The sequence below is a fragment of the Hylobates moloch genome, unplaced genomic scaffold, assembly GCF_009828535.3.
Source record: "Hylobates moloch isolate HMO894 unplaced genomic scaffold, HMol_V3 SCAFFOLD_2, whole genome shotgun sequence".
Classification (NCBI taxonomy): domain Eukaryota; kingdom Metazoa; phylum Chordata; class Mammalia; order Primates; family Hylobatidae; genus Hylobates; species Hylobates moloch.
The window spans coordinates 91,560,797-91,582,972 of NW_026652277.1; the positions used below are offsets into that span (position 1 = coordinate 91,560,797).

The window sequence follows — 22,176 nt, forward strand, 5'->3', positions numbered from 1 at the left end:
ACAGGCTTTGTGTTACATACTGGGATACAGTCACTGAAATCACAGACATGGTCCTTGAGCCCCCAACTGGGAAAATTAGGGTCGAGTGACGTGCTTTTACTACTTTATGCAAACAACTAAGCCAGGTATCAATTTTAGGGCAAAGTTGAAGATATAAACAGTCTTATCTATGGGGGCATAAGTCTTCATTCTGAGAATCACTGTGTCTAACAAGAGATATCAATAGATGTATAAATGTAAACATGACAGGTATATGGAAAAAAATAAAATCATGGAAGTAGGGTAAATTAACTCCTGACTCTGAGAAGCAGAGAACAATGATAGAAATGATTATTGTTTACTAATACCTTCTTCTGCATTGCAGGCACTAAGTTGTTGGCCTACAGCAGACCTTAAGAAATGTTCTCCTTAAAGGACTAGACAGTAAATATTTATAACTTTGTGGATTAAGCAGTCTCTGACTTTGTAACACGCAAGTAGCCATAGACAACATGTAAATGAATGAAGATGGCTGTATTTCAATAAAACTATGTTTATGAACATAAAAATTTGATTTCTCAGAATTTTCATATATCACAAAATATTATTCTCATTTTTATTTTTTTAAACTATTTAAAAAACATAAAAATATTTATTCTCTCATGGGCCCTAAAAACCAGGCTCTAAGCCAGGCTTTGGTGACCTCTAACCTAATAGAGTGAAGGCTGAGTAACAGAGCAGAAGGGAGGAAACTGGCAAAAGAAAACTTGGATTTCTGTCTGGCAGATTATGCCTAATTTGGGATGAACATACTTCTGGGAGTTCATAAACATCGTTCATGTTTGTTTACACAGTGGCGTATGTGAACAAGTGCAATTTACTGAGGCTAGGACTGACAGATTTCACCAGATCCTCAAAGGCGGACTTGACTGGAGGAACTTTGAGAAATACTGACTCAGAAGAACTCAAGCGTTAGATCTTAAGATTCTATTCCTGTATTCTATTAACTACATGTAATGAACAGATAAAAATATTAGCTGGATATGAACAATGTCACTGATACCTTTTCTTTATCTACTTACCCTTGTGTTTGGTTCCCTAGAATTATTAAAACTGCTAATTATTATTACCGACCCCTTGCCATGTGTCAGGTACTTTGCTAAATTGTTTAAAACATTTATTTAATCTCCACAACAGTCTTCTGAGGTAGGTACCATTTATGCTTCCATATTATAGTTGCGAAAATGGAGGCTCAAAAAGGACCTTTAACTTTTTGTTTTCTGTAGGAGTCTCTTCTAGATCCTCTTTACTTGTATTTTATACTTCTTTCCTAAGTAACTTCATTGATTTCAATTGCCAGTTCTATGTTGTTGATCCTCAAATTGCCTAAAACACATTTCCAATGATGGTCTCAAGCTCAATATGGCCAGAATTGGCAAATGTGGTCCTTTCCCAACAATCACCCTCTTAGTAAATGGCAACATCACGTATCCTTATCTCTAATATTCCTCTTCTCCCTATTGCCCAAATGCTCAGATACTAAAGACTGTTTATTCTAAGACATAATTCTAAGCTCCTTCCAGTTTTACCCTAGTACAAGCATCCTGTGATGGTGTACTAAGTGGTCTTAAATACACATTTTTTAAAGTGAAAAAAGGCAAGATTATAGAACAAAATTAAATATTATAAAGCTATGCTTGTTTAAAAAATCTATATCAAAAAGGTATCTCTCTGTGTGAACATACAGTTGGAAAGGAATTATAGTAAAGCGGTTAAGAGCATAAGCTCTACTTCAACTTTTAAGAGTTGTGATACCTCAGGCAAGTCGGAACCTGTAAAATGCAAATAATAAGAGTATTTCATGGCTGTTTTTTGTGAATTGAAGGAATTAACACATGTAAAAAATTAAAACACTGGCTGGCATGTAGTAATTGCTCACTAAATCACAACTATTATTGCTAATGGTTTTATCAATATTAATAATACAAATGCATAGAAAGATTATCCAATAATAAACTATCATTTTCACACTGACTTTGCAATTAGTGGTGATACCACAGGAGTTTTATATATCTTCTTTTAGCCTTTCTGTACTTAAAATGTGAAAATCATTAGTAAAATAAATCAACAAAAATCTCTATTAAAAAACACTGAATTAAATAAGGATGTATTAAAATTGATCATCTTAAAAATAATCAGACACATTTCTTGTTACGTCTTTAGCTGCCTGAAATGTTTTGTGACACCTATTTTGAAGCTGATCTCATGCTTAACAATTATCTTAGTATAGTTAAAAATATCACCATGTGTAATTATTTTAGTGCTAAGTGTTGTGTTTGAAGGCACTTAACAAATTTAGTTTCCTTTCCTCCTCCAAACCCTGAAATACAAATTAATTATAAAAATTAATTCCACTGATATCAATAATTTTTTCTGCCAAGCCAACCTAAAAGTATATCTATATCTTAGCCAAACGTAAAATTTATATTTCAGAGCAAGGAAAAGAACAAACATAGACCAGCTGGAGTATGTTTGAAAATACTAATCCTTATTAGGGCATCTCTTCAGAAGATGAGTTACTTTAGCTAAATTGAATCTCTATTAACAGTAGTGAATTCCTAAGGCAGACAGCAACAGTAAATAAAAGAACCCATGCTTACATTCATTTGATGGTTTCGCCGACTTGAGAATCATTTCTGGCACCATGATTTTGTGTTCAGGAAACAAAGAACATGAAACATTACATTCTTCAGAATGTTTTTCTTGTGCCATTAAATGGATCAAGTAAATGAGGCAATAAGGCACAAATAAGGAATTTAGATTTCAGCAATATTTTGATCCACAGTAGCTTTCAGTTTCTGAAACTTTGGAAAGGCCTACATACTTTGTAAGAATTTTTGGCTTATATTGTTAATAATCAACAGAGCCAAGAAAACACTTCTTAGAATGTTCAAAGACACTACCTTAGCCTTCCTTCCCTGCAGCTGTAATATTATTTTTCTAAGAGAAAAGGCAGAGAGTCCTCAGAAAGCCATACCAGACTTAAAATACAGAGAATATTTTGGTAAACTGTATTGGTTAGAAGGAGAAAAATAAGTCCTAGGGCAAATGTCATCCACTTTCCCAAGGTAAATAAAGTAGGCTCTCCAGGAAGGTGCTCATTTGATTTATTTCATGACTTGCATTACCTGTGTGACTTTTGGGTAATAAAACTGGAAAAAATTAACAGAAGGAGATTTAATATTTTTCACATTGATTGGCATAATTATTGTCTAAGGACAATAAGAATTTTAAAATAATACCTCGAACTCATTGTAAATTAGCTTATTCAAGCACTATCCCTTTAGATGTGGGTTACAGTTATATCAGTGTATATTATTCATTTCTTGACAGTAGAACAAGGAAAATTTTGATAGTTTCTATGTATGATTTCATCTGGAGAAGTTAGTGATAACGCCTTGGAAATTCATAAACACTTATTAACCCATTTTGAAATCTGACATCTATAAATCTACCTAAAACACCTTAGAATACTTATATTATTGCCTGTATAATCTCGTAGAATAGTGAACTCCATATGGTTTTGAACTCCACTATGGACCTCCTGAAGTCCTTCATTCCATTGATTATAATGAAAGAATTATTTAATTACCTAGAAAGAAATTGCCAAAGCAAAAAAAAACCAAAAAGCCATTTACAGCCATACTAAGAAAAAGAATGAGCCAGGTGTGGTGGCTCATGCCAGTAATCCCAGGACTTTGGGAGGCTGAGGCAGGAAGATCACTTGAGGCCAGGAGTTCAAGACCACGAAAAAAAAAAAAAGAAGAAGAAGAAAGAAAAGAAAAGAGTAAGATTTTCTCATTTACTTGGGAAGACACAATATTAATAAATAAGAATGAAAGAGCAGAGCTTCAATTTTCTCCAATAAGAATAATAATATGCATGCTAGAAAGAGTCAAACTAAACAGTAAATAGCAGCCCAAGACAGGTGAATCATTAAATGGGCTTAATAATCTAGACTTAACCAGATATTTTCTCAAAGTCTTAAAGAATGTGGCAATATATTCTCAAAGAATCTTATGGTCATTTCAGACACCTTGGCAAGGACACTGGAGATGCACAAAGGCAGGGGATGACAATCTTGAAAGACAAAAGAACAGCTAATGTGAACCAGATACCTGCAAGGGAGGCCTTGATCCCTGATAAATGTTTTTTTAAAGTTACTTTACAGATGACTTGCATTATCCAAACTTAGCTGGATAAGTGCTGTTCAGCAGGATTTTATTCATACCAATTAATTTCTTACAACATTGCTCACCCTATATCATCACTCTCTCCATTTAATACCTCATTTGCACTGAGAAGATCAAGGAGCCTCTGACTCAAGCTCCTTCAGCTTTCAATATCCCCACTGCAATATTCCTTTGTATTTCAGCCATTTCCTCTTTTCTGTCATACTCAGCGAGAAAAATCACCACCTTCTCTGTCTCCAAGAATAAACTTGTCTTCTTGAATTATCGCCTCTGTTCTCTAGAACTTTGCACAATTAAAATTATTTGTATCATATCTTTCAATCTCTCCTTCTAGAGGTGTTATATCTACTCTTCACCTGGAAAAATGATCAGATTCCTTTGTTCTGAAACATGCGTGCACACACACACACACACGCACACACACACCCCTCTTACTCCTACTACTCCCTCGATTACAGAGTCTGGTACATGAAAAGTGCTAATAAATGTTGGTAGAATCAAAGAAAAAAGGACTGCTACATTTGATCTCTTTTCTTCCTAATGCTAAGCTCCCTGAAGAAAAGTTCATAAGAGTTACCTCCATTTATCCATCTTGCCAGCCCCAGCACCATGCATGTGAACAGATTTTAGGGATGGTGAAGGCAGCCTCACTCTAACCCATTGTAGACCTTCTAGCCCTATCCCCTTGGGCTCCCACCCAGAGTATATCCTGTTCTAGCCTTTCCCACCCATGACAAGAACTGCGTGCTAAATCTAATTGTGGAGGGGAATTAAGATAGAGATGAATGAGATGGTTAGAGAGAGGGAGCTGAAATGAACGACAAAATGGAGAGTGGAACGGGCAGCAAGTTGACAGTGAAGTCAGAGAGCTCTATTTAGGAATTCAGAAAAACAAACTGTTCAAATAATTGGGGACAACATATAGAGTTAGAGGGTCTTGAACAGGGTCTTGAAGGAAAGGATCTGCACAGGGGAGAAATAAACTTTGATAGTGGAAAAATATTGGAAAGGTACAGAATACTTATTACTAAAGAAGCATAGAAGTGATTTTTAACATATTCATAGCATATCATAATTGACAATTGTTTGAAATTGTGAAAGAGTCCTGCAATATTTTCCATAATTAGAATATAAACATCAACATCTTGTCAGTATTTGGAGAAAAGTTATTATGCTAACAAAGTATTCTCAGCTGTTAATGATATAATAAATAATTTTACTAAATGGTTACAACAAATCATCTACCAATTCTGTATGTGCCCTCATCCTAGTGACTTAGATCCTCGACCAATTTGTCTCCCCACTACCTTTGATAACATACATAAATAGAACTAGATTTTATTATTTCTGGCATTTTACTTTACGTTTTTTCACTTTGTTCCTTGGTTCATGTGTATTTCAGGTGTGAATGATTTCCTTCCACTGTAAATGATATTTCTATTTTTGAAACACCCACTGTGCCTAGGATAGTACTGCAGATACAGTTACCCAATAGTACAAGTTAAAGCAAATTGAGTAATTTCTAGTTTATAAAGCTGATATTTTACATTTATAGATGTCTTCTTCATAAAAGTTAAAAGTTCTATTAGAAATCATAGTCTCAGTTGTATGGAGCTTATTTGATTTGAGATCTGTCCTGAGATGAGGTATCCATGGGAATTAGAGAAATATTTCATATAGGTTTAGGTTCCACACAGATTTCTTTCTCATATCCCAGGAAACTAAGCACCATTTTCAACATTTAATCAATGGCCAGGGCAATCAGGCAGGAGAAGGGAATGAAGGGTATTCAATTAGGAAAAGAGGAAGTCAAATGGTCCCTGTTTGCAGATGACATGATTGTATATCTAGAAAACCCCGTCGTCTCAGCCCAACATCTCCTTAAGCTGATAAACAACTTCAGCAGTCTCAGGATAAAAAATCAATGTGCAAAAATCACAAGCATTCTTATACACCAATAATAGACAAACAGAGAGCCAAATCATGAGTGAACTCCCACTCACAATTGCTTCAAACAGAATAAAATACCTAGGGATCCAATTTACAAGGGAGGGGAAGGAGCTCTTCAAGGAGAACTACAAACCACTGCTCAATGAAATAAAAGAGGATACAAACAAATGGAAGAACATTCCATGCTCATGGGTAGGAAGAATCAATATCGTGAAAATGGCCATACTGCCAAAGGTAATTTATAGATTAAATGCCATCCCCATCAAGCTACCAATGACTTTCTTCACAGAATTGGAAAAAACTACTTTAAAGTTCATATGGAACCAAAAAAGAGCCCGCATCGCCAAGTCAATCCTAAGCCAAAAGAACAAAGCTGGAGGCATCACACTACCTGACTTCAAACTATACTACAAGGCTATAGTAACCCAAACAGCATGGTACTGGTACCAAAACAGAGATATAGACCAATGGAACAGAACGGAGCCCTCAGAAATAATGCCGCATATCTACAACCATCTGATCTTTGACAAACCTGACAAAAACAAGAAATGGGGAAAGGATTCCCTATTTAATAAATGGGGCAGGGAAAACTGGCTAGCCATATGTAGAAAGCTGAAACTGGATCCCTTCCTTACACCTTATACAAAAATTAATTCAAGATGGATTAAAGACTTACATGTTAGACCTAAAACCATAAAAACCCTAGAAGAAAACCTAGGCAATACCATTCAGGACATAGGCACGGGCAAGGACTTCATGTCTAAAACACCAAAAGCAATGGCAACAAAAGCCAAAATTGACAAATGGGATCTAATTAAACTAAAGATCTTCTGCACAGCAAAAGAAACTGCCATCAGGGTGAACAGGCAACCTACAGAATGGGAGAAAATTTTTGCAACCTATTCATCTGACAAAGGGCTAATGTCCGAATTTACAATGAACTCAAACAAATTTACAAGAAAAAAACAAACAACCCCATCAAAAAGTGGGTGAAGGATATGAACAAACACTTCTCAAAAGAAGATATTTATGCAGCCAAAAGACACATGAAAAAATGCTCATCATCACTGGCCATCAGAGAAATGCAAATCAAAACCACAATGAGATAGCATCTCACACCAGTTAGAATGGCCATTATTAAAGTCAGGAAACAACAGGTGCTGGAGAGGATGTGGAGAAATAGGAACACTTTTACACTGTTGGTGGGACTGTAAACTAGTTCAACCATTGTGCAAGTCGGTGTGGTGATTCCTCAGGGATCTCGAACTAGAAATACCATTTGACCCAGCCATCCCATTACTGGGTATATACCCAAAGGATTATAAATCATGCTGCAATAAAGACACATGCACATGTATGTTTATAGCGGCACTATTCACAAGAGCAAAGACTTGGAACCAACCCAAATGTCCAACAATGATAGACTGGATTAAGAAAATTTGGCACATATACACAATGGAATACTATGTAGCTATGAAAAATGATGAGTTCATGTCCTTTGTAGGGACATGGATGAAGCTGGAAACCATCATTCTCAGCAAACTATTGCAAGCACAAAAAAACAAACACTGCATGTTCTCACTCATAGCTGGGAATTGAACAATGAGAACACATGGACACAGGAAGGGGAACATCACACACTGGGGACTGTTGTTGGGTGGGGGGAGGGGGGAGGGATAGCATTAGGAGATATACCTAGTGCTAAATGACGAGTTAATGGGTGCAGCACACCAACATGGCACATGTATACGTAGTAACAAACCTGAAGGTTGTGCACATTTACCCTAAAACTTAAAGTATAATAATAAAAAAAAAGAAATAAATAATTCAGAAAATGGAAAAAAAATGTACTCTTCCTTCTGTTGTGCAAAGTCCTTCCTTATATACTCATCCTGATTTATTTGTGTTTTGATGCTGAGGCTTTACCTCTTCAAGAAAGCCTCTTGGAATGAGTCTCGTCCTTTCCTGTGCTTCTGTTCTACCTACCACTCCGACACTTCTATTTAATGTAATTGTCTTTTCTGAGCTGAAATATTTATATGTGATTTGTCCTATGATACTGTGACATCCTTGAGAGCAGGAACAGTATGCCATTCATCCCTTTATCCCTAGTTCTTATCCCAGTGCCTGGCATGATGCCTAGCATGTACTAACCACATAGATGTTCAGTAAATACTTGAACTTATTTCAAAATCTCAAATGTGCTTGCACTCACTTTCTCTCTCTCTCTCTCTCTTTTCGCAAATTGGTTAAAAGCATGGGTTTGGCACCAGGTAGACGGGGTTTAAATTCAGGCCCAATCTGTTATGAGACCTTGGGCAAATTACCCAATCCCTCTAAGTCTTAGTGTCTTTAACTTTAAAATGGGAATAGTATGTCCTGTGTCTTTTAGCTGCATAAATGTCTTCTTTGGAAAAGTGTCTGTTCATATCCTTCGCTCACTTTTTGATGGGGTTGTTTTTTTCTTGTAAATTTGTTTGAGTTCATTGTAGATTCTGGATATTAGCCCTTTGTCAGATGAGTAGATTGCAAAAATTTTCTCCTATTCTGTAGGTTGCCTGTTCACTCTGATGCTAGTTTCTTTTACTGTGCAGAAGCTCTTTAGTTAATTAGATCCCATTTGTCAATTCTGGCTTTTGTTGCCATTGCTTTTGGTGTTTTAGACATGAAGTCCTTGCCCATGCCTATGTCCTGAATGGTATTGCCTAGGTTTTCTTAAGACACATGAAAAAATGCTCATTATCACTGGCCATCAGAGAAATGCAAATCAAAACCACAATGAGATACCATCTCACACCAGTTAGAATGGCCATCATTAAAAAGTCAGGAAACAACAGGTGCTGGAGAGGATGTGGAGAAATAGGAACACTTTTACACTGTTGGTGGGACTGCAAACTAGTTCAACCATTGTAGAAGTCAGTGTGGCGATTCCTCAGGGATCCAGAACTAGAAATACCATTTGACCCAGCCATCCCATTACTGGATATATACCCAAAGGATTATGAATCATGCTGCTATAAAGACACATGCACACATACGTTTATTGCGGCACTATTCACAATAGCAAAGACTTGGAACCAACCCAAATGTCCAACAACGATAGACTGGATTAAGAAAATGTGGCACATATACACAATGAAATACTATGCAGCCATAAAAAGGATGAATTCATGTCCTTTGTAGGGACATGGATGAAGCTGGAAACCATCATTCTCAGCAAACTATCGCAAGGCCATAAAACCAAACACTGCATGTTCTCACTCATAGCTGGGAATTGAACAATGAGAACACATGGACACAGGAAGGGGAACATCACACACCAGGGCCTGTTGTGGGGTGCGGGGAGCGGGGAGGGATAGCATTAGGAGATATACCTAATGTTAAATGACGAGTTACTGGGTGCAGCACACCAACATGGCACATGTATACATATGTAACAAACCTGCACATTGTGCACATGTACCCTAAAACTTAAAGTATAATAAAAAAATAAATAAAATGAAATAAAAAAAGAAAAAAATGGAATAATAACATTTCATAAGTTTCTTGTGACCAATGAAGGAATGAAATTGTATATACTCGCACAAACATAACTTAAGAGGGCATTGAAAAAGCTCTAGAAAGGTAGATATATTATTTTTATCCACTTAGATACATGAATACTTATCATTCTTATGACACTGATTAGTATAATTTCAAAAGTGTATTTAGAAATGACTTTGCACAGATTTGTAGAACCTTCCCAATAATGCCTTCATTTTCAAGTGAGGAGAAGATATAGGATATTATATGGAATATTATACAGTTAGTATTGAGTGAAGGGAGACAATTCCTTACATTACACAGGCTGGGCCACTAAAACCAACAGAGATTAAAAACTTTATATTTTAAAACCCAACCTGCAGTTTACCTAGAGGTTCATTCAATTCCAAAATATTTCTGGCTCAGGGACATTTTCTTAAAATTTACCATTCTTTACTACTTCACACCCTTTCTATCTATATTGAAAGTAAGGGCTGAAAATTAAGAGAATCCAAAGTTATTTTAAGAGAGACATCTAAGAGGGGCTTTCTTATGGGAGATTAAAATTAAGTAATATTTCATGGGGGAAGAGGAATCCAGAAATACAGATCTCATGGTCAGTGCAGAATCTGAAGCAATAAAAACTAACATTTCTTAGAATAATCCTAAATTTTGTTAAATCTCTGTAGGAGAGATGAAAGATAATTAAATTAATGGGGAAAATCACTAGTGGAAGTCCTAAGAAAGAGAAATATCAGGCTATGCACTAAAACAAAGAGGAGTGATAATTGAGGGTTATCAACATTTGTCACTTGCTGTAGAAAGATCAAGAAGATTGAAATCTAAGGATAGGCTATCAAATGAAAGGTAAAATTATTATGTAGAAAGAGAATCATAAAATTTTGCACATAGAAAGTTCACAGGAGGACATCCCATTTAACCCATCATTATATAAGAAAATTGAGTTGTAGAGAGAAGTCAAAGTTCATTCATTGAGTCACTTTGGAACAGAACTACCTATTTTGGTATCTTGGCTTCATAATCCCATTTCCTTTTTGCACCTGTACACTGGAATCCAACCTCTGAAAAGAGGATATTCCATGAAGTTATTAACAATACATCTTCTGGGAAGGAAGATATTATTTGAAGTCAACATCTGACCATAACTGAGATAAAACATAAATGAAAAAAGCAAAGAGGCTAAGTGTTTTGATGACCATAATTTGAACCCATTACTTATTAATACAAAGATGAGCCACAAGTATAGTTTTTATGCAAAATTACTGCTGTGTTTTATAAGAAAACTATGCTCAAGTAATGAATGATAGGGTACTAACTAGCTAGAGGGGAAAAGAGGCTAAAGAGGGAGAAGAGAGAGAAAAAGAGCCTGGAAAGTTGAGGGAAGAAGTAAAACCAACTCTTAAACTTACAGTCTCTCACATAAGAAACACTGGTTTCCTTCAAGGACATCAAATAACGTTTCCATTTCATTTAAGTATTTTGAAGTCTGGTGGTCAAAACCTTCTCCACCACCTCATGCTGTAAAGAATTACTTCAATACCAATAAAATCTATCCATCTGACAAAGGGCTAATATCCAGAATCTACAAAGAACTTAAACAGCTTTACAAGAGAAAAACAACCCCATCAAAAAATGGGCAAAGGATATGAACAGACACTTCTCAAGAGAAGACATTTATGTGGCCAACAAACATATGAAAAAAAGCTCATCATCACTGGTCATTAGAGAAATGCAAATCAAAACCACAATGAGATACCATCTCAAGCAAGTTAGAATGGCAATCATTATAAAGTCGGGAAACAACAGATGCTTGAGAGGATGTGGAGGAATGGGAACACTTTTACACTGTTGGTGGGAATGTAAATTAGTTCAACCATTGTGGAAGACAGTGTGGCAATTCCTCAAGCATCTAGAACCAGAAATACCATTTGACCCAGCAATCCCATTACTGGGTATATATCCAAAGGATTATAAATCATTCTACTATAAAGATACATGCACACGTATGTTTATTCCAACACTGTTCACAATAGCAAGGACTTGGAACCAACCCAAATGCCCATCAACGAGACTAGGTAAAGAAAATGTGTCATACATACACCATGGAACACTATGCAGCCATAAAAAAGGATGAGTTCATGTCCTTTGCAGGGACATGGATGAAGCTGGAAACCACCATTCTCAGCAAACTAACACAAGAACAGAAAACCAAACACTAAATGTTCTCACTCATAAGTGGGAGTTAAACAATGAGAACACACGGACACAGGGAAGGGAACATCACACACCGGGGCCTGTCAGCGGGTGGGGGCCTAGGGGATGGATAGCAGAAATATCTCCTAGGAGGCCTAGGAGAAATATCTAATGTAGATGCGGGTTGATGGGTGCAGCAAACCACCACGGCACGTGTATACCTATGTAACAAACCTGCACTTTCTGCGCATGTATCCCAGAGCTTGAAGTATAATTTAAAAAACAAACAAACAAACAAAACACCAAAAACCAGGAAGCACCACCATAAAAAAATTAAACAAAAGAAACAACACAAATGAAAAATGCCTCTTATACTTACTGTAAAGGAACTTGACTCTAAAGAAGACAAATAATTCTCCTTCATAACAAATAGAACAGTTCATCTGATTGGAAGGGCAAAGATGCAGATCTATCACAGGGATGCTAGCTATTCTAAGTTCATTCTAATCCTGTAATTTTAAGACATGACTCAAATTTCCTACTTCTAATTTATTTGCCAATATATCCAGTAGAATGAATAATTTAAAATAGGTACTTTCCAGAATGCTGAGAGACATAAAAAGGATTTTGTGAAAGCTTTTTGGTATAAGTAAATTTTATGATAAGGCTCTTGCTATTAGGGAACAGAAAATGGAACCAATGTTGGTCTTAAGAGAAAAAACAGTTGCTGACTATTTAAATCGCTTCAATATTTCACTTACCTTTGATTTTACATAGTATTGAGCATAGTAATGAATAATCTATCTGACCAATTTTATATAATTTTAAGCAGTGTTTTGTTATATTTTACAATACAAAAATAGCCACTCTCCCTTTTGTATTTGCTTTTTAAATATATACCTTTAGGACATTAAGCTTTTAAGCAGCAGAAAATATCTAAAACACATATTCGTATTAAAACATTACTCTTTGCATAAAACCACTGACCCATTTTTCTAAAGTAAAAATCGCTGCTGGGTTTTTACTTACATTGAAACTATAGCAAGTACAGTTCAATTATATTTATACAGTACCTTGAAGAGTATATGTCAAGTTGCACAACTGACCTTCTTTTCTATAAAAAGTATAGACATAGCCAAAAATAAGTAATTGAATTATGGAACATTTGGAAAAGAGAACCCTGTTGCTTTTGTTGCATGTAAATAAATTTGGATGTTTAATACTTCTTTGCATTTCCTTGCATATTTGCAAATATGACCTTAATTTTTTTAATTAAAAAATCTGTCCACTTTACAGATTTAAAAGTGATACCTTGTGAAAAGAGCTGTACAGAAAAAATAAACCCATAAATTTAGCAGATTTTCAGAGACAGAAAAATAAATTTTCTTTTCAAAGAAGAACCAAATACATGCCACAATTCCGTCACAAGCCATAGCATGAAGATCAACTTTTTCTCTCCATAAAAGAACTGAGTTGTTTAGGTTGAATTCACATCACTCACCTGTTTGACTAAGCTGGGATGTGCTTCTACTCCTTCGAGACACTATGGCAACCACTTTGGCACTAAGGCTGGATCTCCGTTTCTTTCCACCTGCTCCAACTGTACCCACGGCTGTGTCTGACTGGCTGCCGTCATTATGCTCCAGTGTGTACATCTCTCCGCTCACACTGGTGCTCTTCATAATGGCTCTTCCTGAAGTCCCCATCCGTCTGCCTTGCATTTTGGGGGTAAATGAACTATATTTACAAAGTAAAAACATATATGCATCCATAAATTACAGGTCAGCATCACTGAAATTCTAAATCTAATTTATTTTGAAACAATCCAGACACATTGTTAGGGGGAAAATGCAGTTGAGTAGTGGTTCTATACCTACAAATACTTTAGTATCACATCACCATCTGCAAAGTATTTATTACTAGACATGGCTTAAAACAATGCCATTTCAACATGGAATAATTTATAAACTTTTTAAAGATTGTAAAAATAAGTGCAACAAATGCCATGCAGGGGGAGATGAATGTTACTGACCAATTTTGTAAACAGTATAGTTACTATGTTACCAGAGAAAAACGAAAATATTTCAATTAGTAAGAAAAGTTCATATATATTCCAGAGAGAAAAATAGTTTTAAAAACTTACACTCTTTAAATGTGCCACATAACAAGGCTTAAGAAATGAAAACAGTATTTGTTCTAATTTCCCTTTGGGATTCTAACTGACACATCTTGCTTAATGAGTCTAAGACTGCAAAGAAAGCAAAAACTAAAACAAAAACAACAACAACAAAATGCTTTTGGATTAAATTTTCCCTCCTCCTTCCTTGTTCCCTCATGCTCCACTTCCTCCACACAAACTTCATCTCCCTTCTTTCAGTGCCTCACACTCGCATGTGTAGGCAGATTTTGTTTTTTTCTTTCCTATCAAAACTTGTCTACATTACCAGCTTGTACCAGTTCATCTGAATAAATTCCTTCTCTCCCCAAAGAATATATTATTGTTAATTATTTTATGCAGCATAGAAAGTTAGCTGGGAAAAACACCTACTAGCCAAAGTAAAACTATGTCTGGGAGTTGAGGAGAAGTAGGGCAAGCAAACAGGGAGCATGAATGTTAGGATTCTTACAACCTTTTCAATTACAATGCATATGCAGCTTTATTATCCATCTAGACCAGTACATTTCTGTCTAATAAAAACCTGGTTTGATACACCTAAAAAGACCCTCTTAATTTTATGTTTCCTCAAAATATTTGCAAAAACTAATTATATGACCCTTATTATCATTTTGATCTTCTTCATTTTCTACTTCTTGTTTTGAACTATAAAATACACACTAGCTGATATAGCATCTTTAACAGTGAGGACATTTAATATGTGAGTCAGCATAAATCCTAATATGATTATAAATTATAAAACAGAAAGTCTTGGGATTATATAAGAAGTCTGTTGTCATATATATAATGAGAGAGAAATTGGTATGAAGTGAGTTCAGAAAGGTGGGAGAGCAAGATCAGGAAGGAAAGTTTATAAGCTACGGAAAAGAGGTAAGACTGGTCCTTAGGATCCTTCATGGATTGTGAATTGAAAATTGAGACCTCTATTTGATGAGGACAATTTGTAATTTTTACTACTTAGCTGCATTACTTGAACTTGTCCACATCAAAGTTCTGATAATAATAAATGATTCTTATTCTTTCAACTTATTCCAGTCAGTTTTTCATTAACTCAAAATTTTAAAATTCATTTGCAAATCTGATAATTTTGCTATGCATTTTATATACATTTTTCGAGACACAAATGAGAGTATTATTACATATGATCAGTCCCAAACTGTTTCCTGTGGGATTTATATTCCCAACTCCAGGAGACTTTCTTTCCTGATAAGTATTATGGTCACTTCACCAACATATTTGAATGCATTATCTAAATATGCCACCCATCCTGAAGGCTACTCCATCTGCTTTTCTTTACTATTTTACTTGCAGAATTCTGCTGGAGAATCTACAGAAATGTCAGGATTTGGTCAATTTCATAGTTACAATGTCCATGCTCAATCGAATGCCTACAACAGAGAAAGCAGTGGTTTCTCATCTCTCATCAATTATTTTAGCCCACTCTCCACAGTGGTTATTGAAAACTTCTCTTCTGATGATTTTTTAACCTTTAAAGGAAAGTATGAATTAATTAACATGTACCCTTTTTTCTTCCCATTATTTGCATAAAGATGGAATTATATTATAGCTTGAAATTTCCATCTCTAATATCAGTCAAAAAAATACCATTGTGAAATTCTGGGCAATGTTCTTTAGTTTATAAAGAAGTTTAAGAGTATAGGGAAATGTCTACTATCATATTTTATTATTAAAATTTAAGATGAACTGGGAAAATTCAAAAGTTTATTTCACCGATAACCAATTTTAGCAGTGAAATAGTCTACAATTTTGACAAATAAAAGTTCTGGAAAAAAATAGAAAAAAATATATAACAAGTGTTATCATTGGGAGGGGGTTAAGTTATATGAAAAATGATTGGGTGAATAAAATAGGTGCTTTTTTTCTCAAAAAATACATGTCTAGATGCTTAAAAGCATTATTTATGAGGACCTGTGTAGCTTCCTAAACAGTCTATAATATTATAATATTCAATGAAAAACATTTAAGGTATTTTCATTTCTTCTAACTGAGGAGGTAGTTCATAGAATCTAATCAGTCAGATTAATCTAATCAATCTGAAGATTACAGCACAAATATGCTTTCTACTGCCCCATTTCTTAACTTTCATTTGTTCTGCTTCTGTTTCTTGAAAAATTATTCCTGTCACTTATACATATCTGAATCTTTTAAGACACATCTTAAGGTTTTCTGCTTTATAAAGCTATTCAGTCTCTCTAGCTTCATGACTGTTATCTCCTGGTCCTTTGTTTTACATTTTGTACTGGTTATATTGGGATTCTGATATTTCATAACAGCATGCACTTTATGCACCACTAAAACTGCTATAGCCCCCTTCCCATTGCTGAATGAATTGATTTATGAGTAGGAAGTGAAAAAAAGAGATCAGTATAGAAACATACTGTGATATAACCCATCTCTAAGTCAAACAAAATCCCTTTCCTTTTGATTCCCCCCTTCTTGTAGACTTTTTGCTGAAAAATCTCAAGTAGTTATTTATATATCCTCTCCTCCTATTTTTTTCTGAAGTAAGTTGAATCAGGCTTTGTCCCTAACATTTCACTAAAACTGTCTTTTATCAGTCGCTAATAACTCCACATAGCAAAATCCTGTCACTTACCAGTCTTTATCCTTTTGACCTCTCAATATGTCAAGCATTTGGCAAAGAATTTGATTCTCTTGTCTTGAAAAACTTTACTCTAATGGATTTTCCAAACTTGTGCCTCACTGGCAGGATCTTGATCCTCTTTTATCACTAAATGTAGGAGCTCCTCAATGCCCAGCACTGTGGCCTATAGTCTTCTAAATGAACTGAACTCCATAGATGCCTCGCCTGGTTCCAGGCCTTATGTAGTATCTATATGCTGCAGATCCCAATTATTTTCCTGTACCTTGTGGTATAGATACTACACGTGGAAATCCTGGACTCCGGACTTATGTATCTAGCTGTCAACTGACATATCTGCTTGGATACATCTAATAAGGCTCTCAAACATAAAGTGTCCAACCCCTCAAAAAACCTGCTCCCTCTCCAATCTTCCATATCACATTATAGGCACCCATCTACCCAACTGCTCAGAGTAAGAACAAAATATCCAATCTTGGAAGTAAGACAAACCCAACCAACCAAACAAACAAATTGGTTTTCTGGCCACTTTTCTTGAGCATTCCCTAACATGCTTGTGCACTGGCTAACAAGAGCACCTAAGGGTCATTTGACTCTCTACAGAAGTGTAAAATTTTGATTTAGTATTTACTCTTAACAATTATAGTCCAAACATTTTATATTCTTTGTAAAGTTAGATGTTAATTTAAAAAAAAAAACTAATAAAGGGCAAATGATTACTATCCGGCTCTAGAGCGGATAACTGATAAGTCATAGTTTCATTGACTTAGAATATGTTATCCAGTTTTGAATCTAACTTAGTAATCTTAGTATTCCATTTTTCCCCAATAACTATATGTACGTGTACAAAATTACAAGAGTTTCTTGGATCATCTTTGGAAACAGCTTGTTATACTGTTGGTTTTCTCACTAATTAATTAAAACTCCAACATTTGCTATTTTTCTGGTGATTATTGTTTTAATTTGGAGAATTATGTTCTGATAGTACTGGAAGTCCCACCAAAGACACTTAAATGAACTCCCTATTTAAGCCAATTAGCTGTGTTGTCCAAGCAGGGCATTTCATGGGCTCTATAAGCCCAAGGATGCCTTTTCCTGGCTTCTAGATTTAACCTCAAGAGGCAACAGCACAGTCTTCTTTCCGTTTTCTTTTTTCTGACTCTGGTTTTCTATGCATGTTTTTGCTTTGTTTTGTTTTGTTTTGTTTCTTTCTGGGTCCAGTTATTGGCAAGACTGGCTCTGATTCTGCATTGCTTATGACTAATAATACTTTCCCAACTAGTGGCAGTAACAATAGGGAATCTACCTATGGGCGAAATCTGTCAGAGGGTTGGCCAACAGATTTCAATGTCAGGAATACATTGAAAGCTGGGTGGCAGATGACAGAAAATCTAGTTTGGTAGACTTTTTGCAAGTATTTTTCTTTTTGAATGCTACTAAAAACTCACATCACTCAAGAAATATATTGTGCACACTGAAAGACGAAAAACCCTTTAAATTATAGGCTTAGATTACTACGTTAATTTTAACCCTATAGCTGAGTGGTAACACTGAACCTGCTAGTTCTGTTTGCTAAAAAATAATCTTTTCAATTGGTGACAAAAAAATTCTTACTTTGTGTATACCATAGGGATAGTTGTCCAAGTAGCAAATATTAGATCCCAAGGTATTTTCTTTTTATACTTTTGTTTTAAAAATAAGTTTTAATTTTCAATTTCATGGGTACATAGTAGCTATATATATTTACGGGGTACATAAGATTTTTTGGGTGGAGTTCTTTTTTTATTACACTTTAGGTTCTGAAATACATGTGCAGAACATGAAGGTTTGTTACATAGGTATATACGTGCCATGGTGGTTTGCTGCACCCATCAACCCATCATCTACATTAGGTATTTCTCCTAATGCTATCCCTCCCTTAGCCCCCCACCCCCTGACAGGCTTTGGTGTGTGATGTTCCCCTTCCTGTGTTCTCATTGTTCAACTCCCACTTATGAGTGAGAACATGTGGTGTTTGATTTTCTGTTCCTGCGTTAGTTTGCTGAGAATGATGATTTCCAGCTTCATCCATGTCCCTGCAAAGGACATGAATTCACCCTTTTTACGGCTGCATAGTATTCCATGGTGCATATGTGCCACATGTTCTTTATCCAATCTATCACTGATTGGCATTTGGGTTCGTTCCAAGTCTTTGCTATTGTGAATATTGCTGTAATAAACATACATGTGCATGTCTTTATAGTAGAATGGTATTTTACATTTAATAGAACTTCTGTTCTGATTGATCTGTACAGGTAAGTACTTACATAATTCTAGCACAGAGAATTAAAGAATCCCAGAGCAGAAAGAAACTGAACTTCTAATACTTTAAAAATGCTATCCTTTTAAGAAAATTCCCTTTTCAAAAAATCGCTAACTCAGCAGAATCAAAGTGAATTCTTGAAGATAGAAAAGTAGTTTGATAATTTTGGCTTAACAGCAGGTTTATGAAAACCACAATTATATTCTACTTTAAATGTACTAGGATGGCTATAATAAAAAATAGACAATAACAAAGGTTGACTAGAATTAGGAGAAACTGGAGCCATCAACTTTGCTGATTGGGATGTAAAGTGATGCAGCTGCTTTAGAAAATATGATGGCACTTTAAATACAGGTAAACTAGAGTTACCATATGATCCAGCAATTCCATTCCTAAGTATATACTCAAGAGAATCGAAAATACATATCCACACAAACGTATATGAACTATTCATATCAAAATTATTCGCAAAAGTAAAAAGTGGAAACAAAACAAATGCCCATCAACTGATGAATGGAGAAACAAACTGTTAAATCCATACAATGAAATATTATCAACCATAAAAAGAAATGAATTTTGGGGACCTCATACTGATAGGTATGGAAAATGAGAGCTGGTGGTAATAACACTTTGGTCCACATTATAAATTACACATGTGATTTGGTATGAAATAATTAAGAATTAAATGGAAAAGGTAATAAAGTATCTATACACATTCAGCCAAATCAAAGATGCCATCAGTATTAAGACACATCATTATTTTATGTATTTTTTTTGGTGGCTTAAAACAACACAAATTTATTATCTTTCAGTTCTGGAGGTCAGAAGCCCTAAAATCAAGGTGTCAGCAGGGCTATGTTCCATCTGGAGGCTTTAGGGGAGAATCTGTTTCTTTGCCTTTTCTAGTTTATGTAGGCTGCCCAAATTCCTTAGCTGATGGCTCCTTTCTCCGTTGTCAAAGGGAACAATGGCTGGTTGCATATATGTGCAATCACTGTGACCTCTGCTTCTATTGTCATATCTCTGTCTTTGACTGACTCTGCTCCCTCCTTTTTTCACTTATAAGCACTCCTGTTACTACACGGGGCCCACTGGATAACCTTGTACAAGCTCCCTACTTTAAAGTCAGATGATAGCAACCTTAATTCCATCTGACATCCCAATTCCCCATTTTTCTGAGGATTATGATATAGGAACCCTTTGTTGGGGGCACATTGTTCTGCCTATCAGACCAAGTAACTCTGGAATTGGGGTATGGAGTCTCTCTCCTAAGAAAGAAAAATGCTAATTAAATGATGACATGGCATCAATTGTAGAATATGTACTGATTGTATAGATGGTAAAATACAAACAAGTAATGTGGATAAAATCAATTAAATTATGGTAACAGACAAACAAGAAACGAATTTAAACAAGAATTTTTAAAAATAATAAAATAACATTAAAACATCAGAAGCTTACTTTCCCAAACATCGACTGTTACTTATAGATACAGAAGTGATCGGTGATGTAAGACAATCAAATCTGCACCTTCATTTGCCAGACTTTGGCTCATTATTACAATGTAAGGAGGCTGACACAATGTTTTGGAAGAGGATAAAAAATAGAAGTCCTAAAATACCTTCTTTCAGAAAGCGAGAATGTTTTCAGAAGACACAAGGGGCTATGTTAGGATAGTTCCCACTCTTCATGACAAACTTAGCTTAAAAACAATTACAATCAATTTACATATATTCAATCCACTAAAAGAACCTAGAAGTCTACCATAATTCTATTGTAAGCCTTAAGAAGGAACAAGTAGTATAAAGAATAATAATGCATATAAGTTCACAATGCTGTTTACAAAAATTTTAAAAGTTAAATAACAAAAATTACATGAGCCCTACACTTACATCTGGATCAATACACAAGTTACTAACCACAAACAGTAGATCAATATTGTTGATCAATATTAAGAAGCCATCTCCAGGCACCCATCCTATAATTTTCAGTGGTCATAACACAGGGACTGGTGATTAATAATCAAGGTGGCATTAAATACTTCCTAAAGGTGTCTGGTGGGCCTATTTCGATAATAAGAATCAGAACTAAAAAATGAACTCAAGTTAGATCACTATTTATATTCAATCTCTTCAAGTAAGTTGGACCTTAAGAAGTAATGATCTCTGTAATTTTTATTAAACCTCATTCCCACACACATACATGTGTTGAGTTTTATGTGAAGCTATATGTAGTCTTCAGTTTTGAGGGCTTATGCACATTTTGTTAGTTTATTCCTAGGTTTCTTAGATTTATTTCTAGGTATTTTATATTTCTGACTATATTACATTGATGGCATTTTGCAAATTTCATTTCCTAAGGTTTGTTGCTAGTACATAAAAATAAAATTCCTTTTTATACGTTAACCTTATACCCAGTGACTTTGCTAAATTCATTAATTCTAATACTTATTTTATATATATGTATTTTTATATAGACTTCTAGGTTCTTTTAGTGGATTGAATATATGTAAATGGACTGTAATTGTTTTTAAGCTAAGTTTGTCATGAAGAGAAATATTTTATATATTTCCTACATGCATAATCACATAAACCAAATAATGATGTATGAATTCATCCATCATTTATCATCCCTCTCTCTATCTGGACTCAATTTGCTAAAATTTTGTTTGGGGTCTATTTTAATGAGAGATTTTGTCCTATTTTTTCTATCTTGTAATGTCCTTAGCAAATGTATCAAGGAAAGGCTGGCATCATCGAGTTTCAAAATGTTCCTTAGGAAAAAATTGTGTAAGATAAGAGTATTTATTCTTTAAATATTTGTAATTATCAGGATCTACCTGGGTCAGGATATTTCTCTGTGAAAAGGTTGAAAACAATTACAGAATCATTTAAGAAACTAAATATAGAACTCTTCAGCTTTTTAGTTTATTCTTATGTCATTTTTAGTAAGTTGTACTTTTCAGAAAATTTGTATATTTCATGTAAGTCAGGGTTAGGAACATTTATTTTGTAAAGGGCCAGATAGTAAATATTTCATACTGACTCTGTTGCAACTACTCGACTCTGTTGCAACCACTCAATTGTTGTGGCGGGAAAACAGCCATAGACAATATATTAGGAAATGGGCATAGATGTGTTCCAGTAAACCTTTATTC

General features: G+C 35.0%; 1 protein-coding gene across 50 annotated transcripts in view; it reads right to left on the minus strand.

Annotated features, from left to right (window-relative positions):
• The window catches only part of RIMS1 (regulating synaptic membrane exocytosis 1), a 515,539-nt gene that overhangs the window by 59,892 nt on the left and 433,471 nt on the right, over positions 1 to 22,176 (minus strand). For 33 of the 50 annotated variants that reach the window (XM_058435226.1, XM_058435213.1, XM_058435223.1 and 30 more), the window contains one exon: positions 13,420 to 13,655. The exons of 8 other annotated variants lie outside the window; for them this stretch is intronic. In XM_058435226.1, the coding sequence (XP_058291209.1) occupies positions 13,420 to 13,655 (236 nt within the window). The remainder of the gene's footprint in view (positions 1 to 13,419; positions 13,656 to 22,176) is intronic. 9 more of the 50 variants (XM_032153372.2, XM_032153417.2, XM_032153391.2 and 6 more) reach the window with 2 other exon arrangements.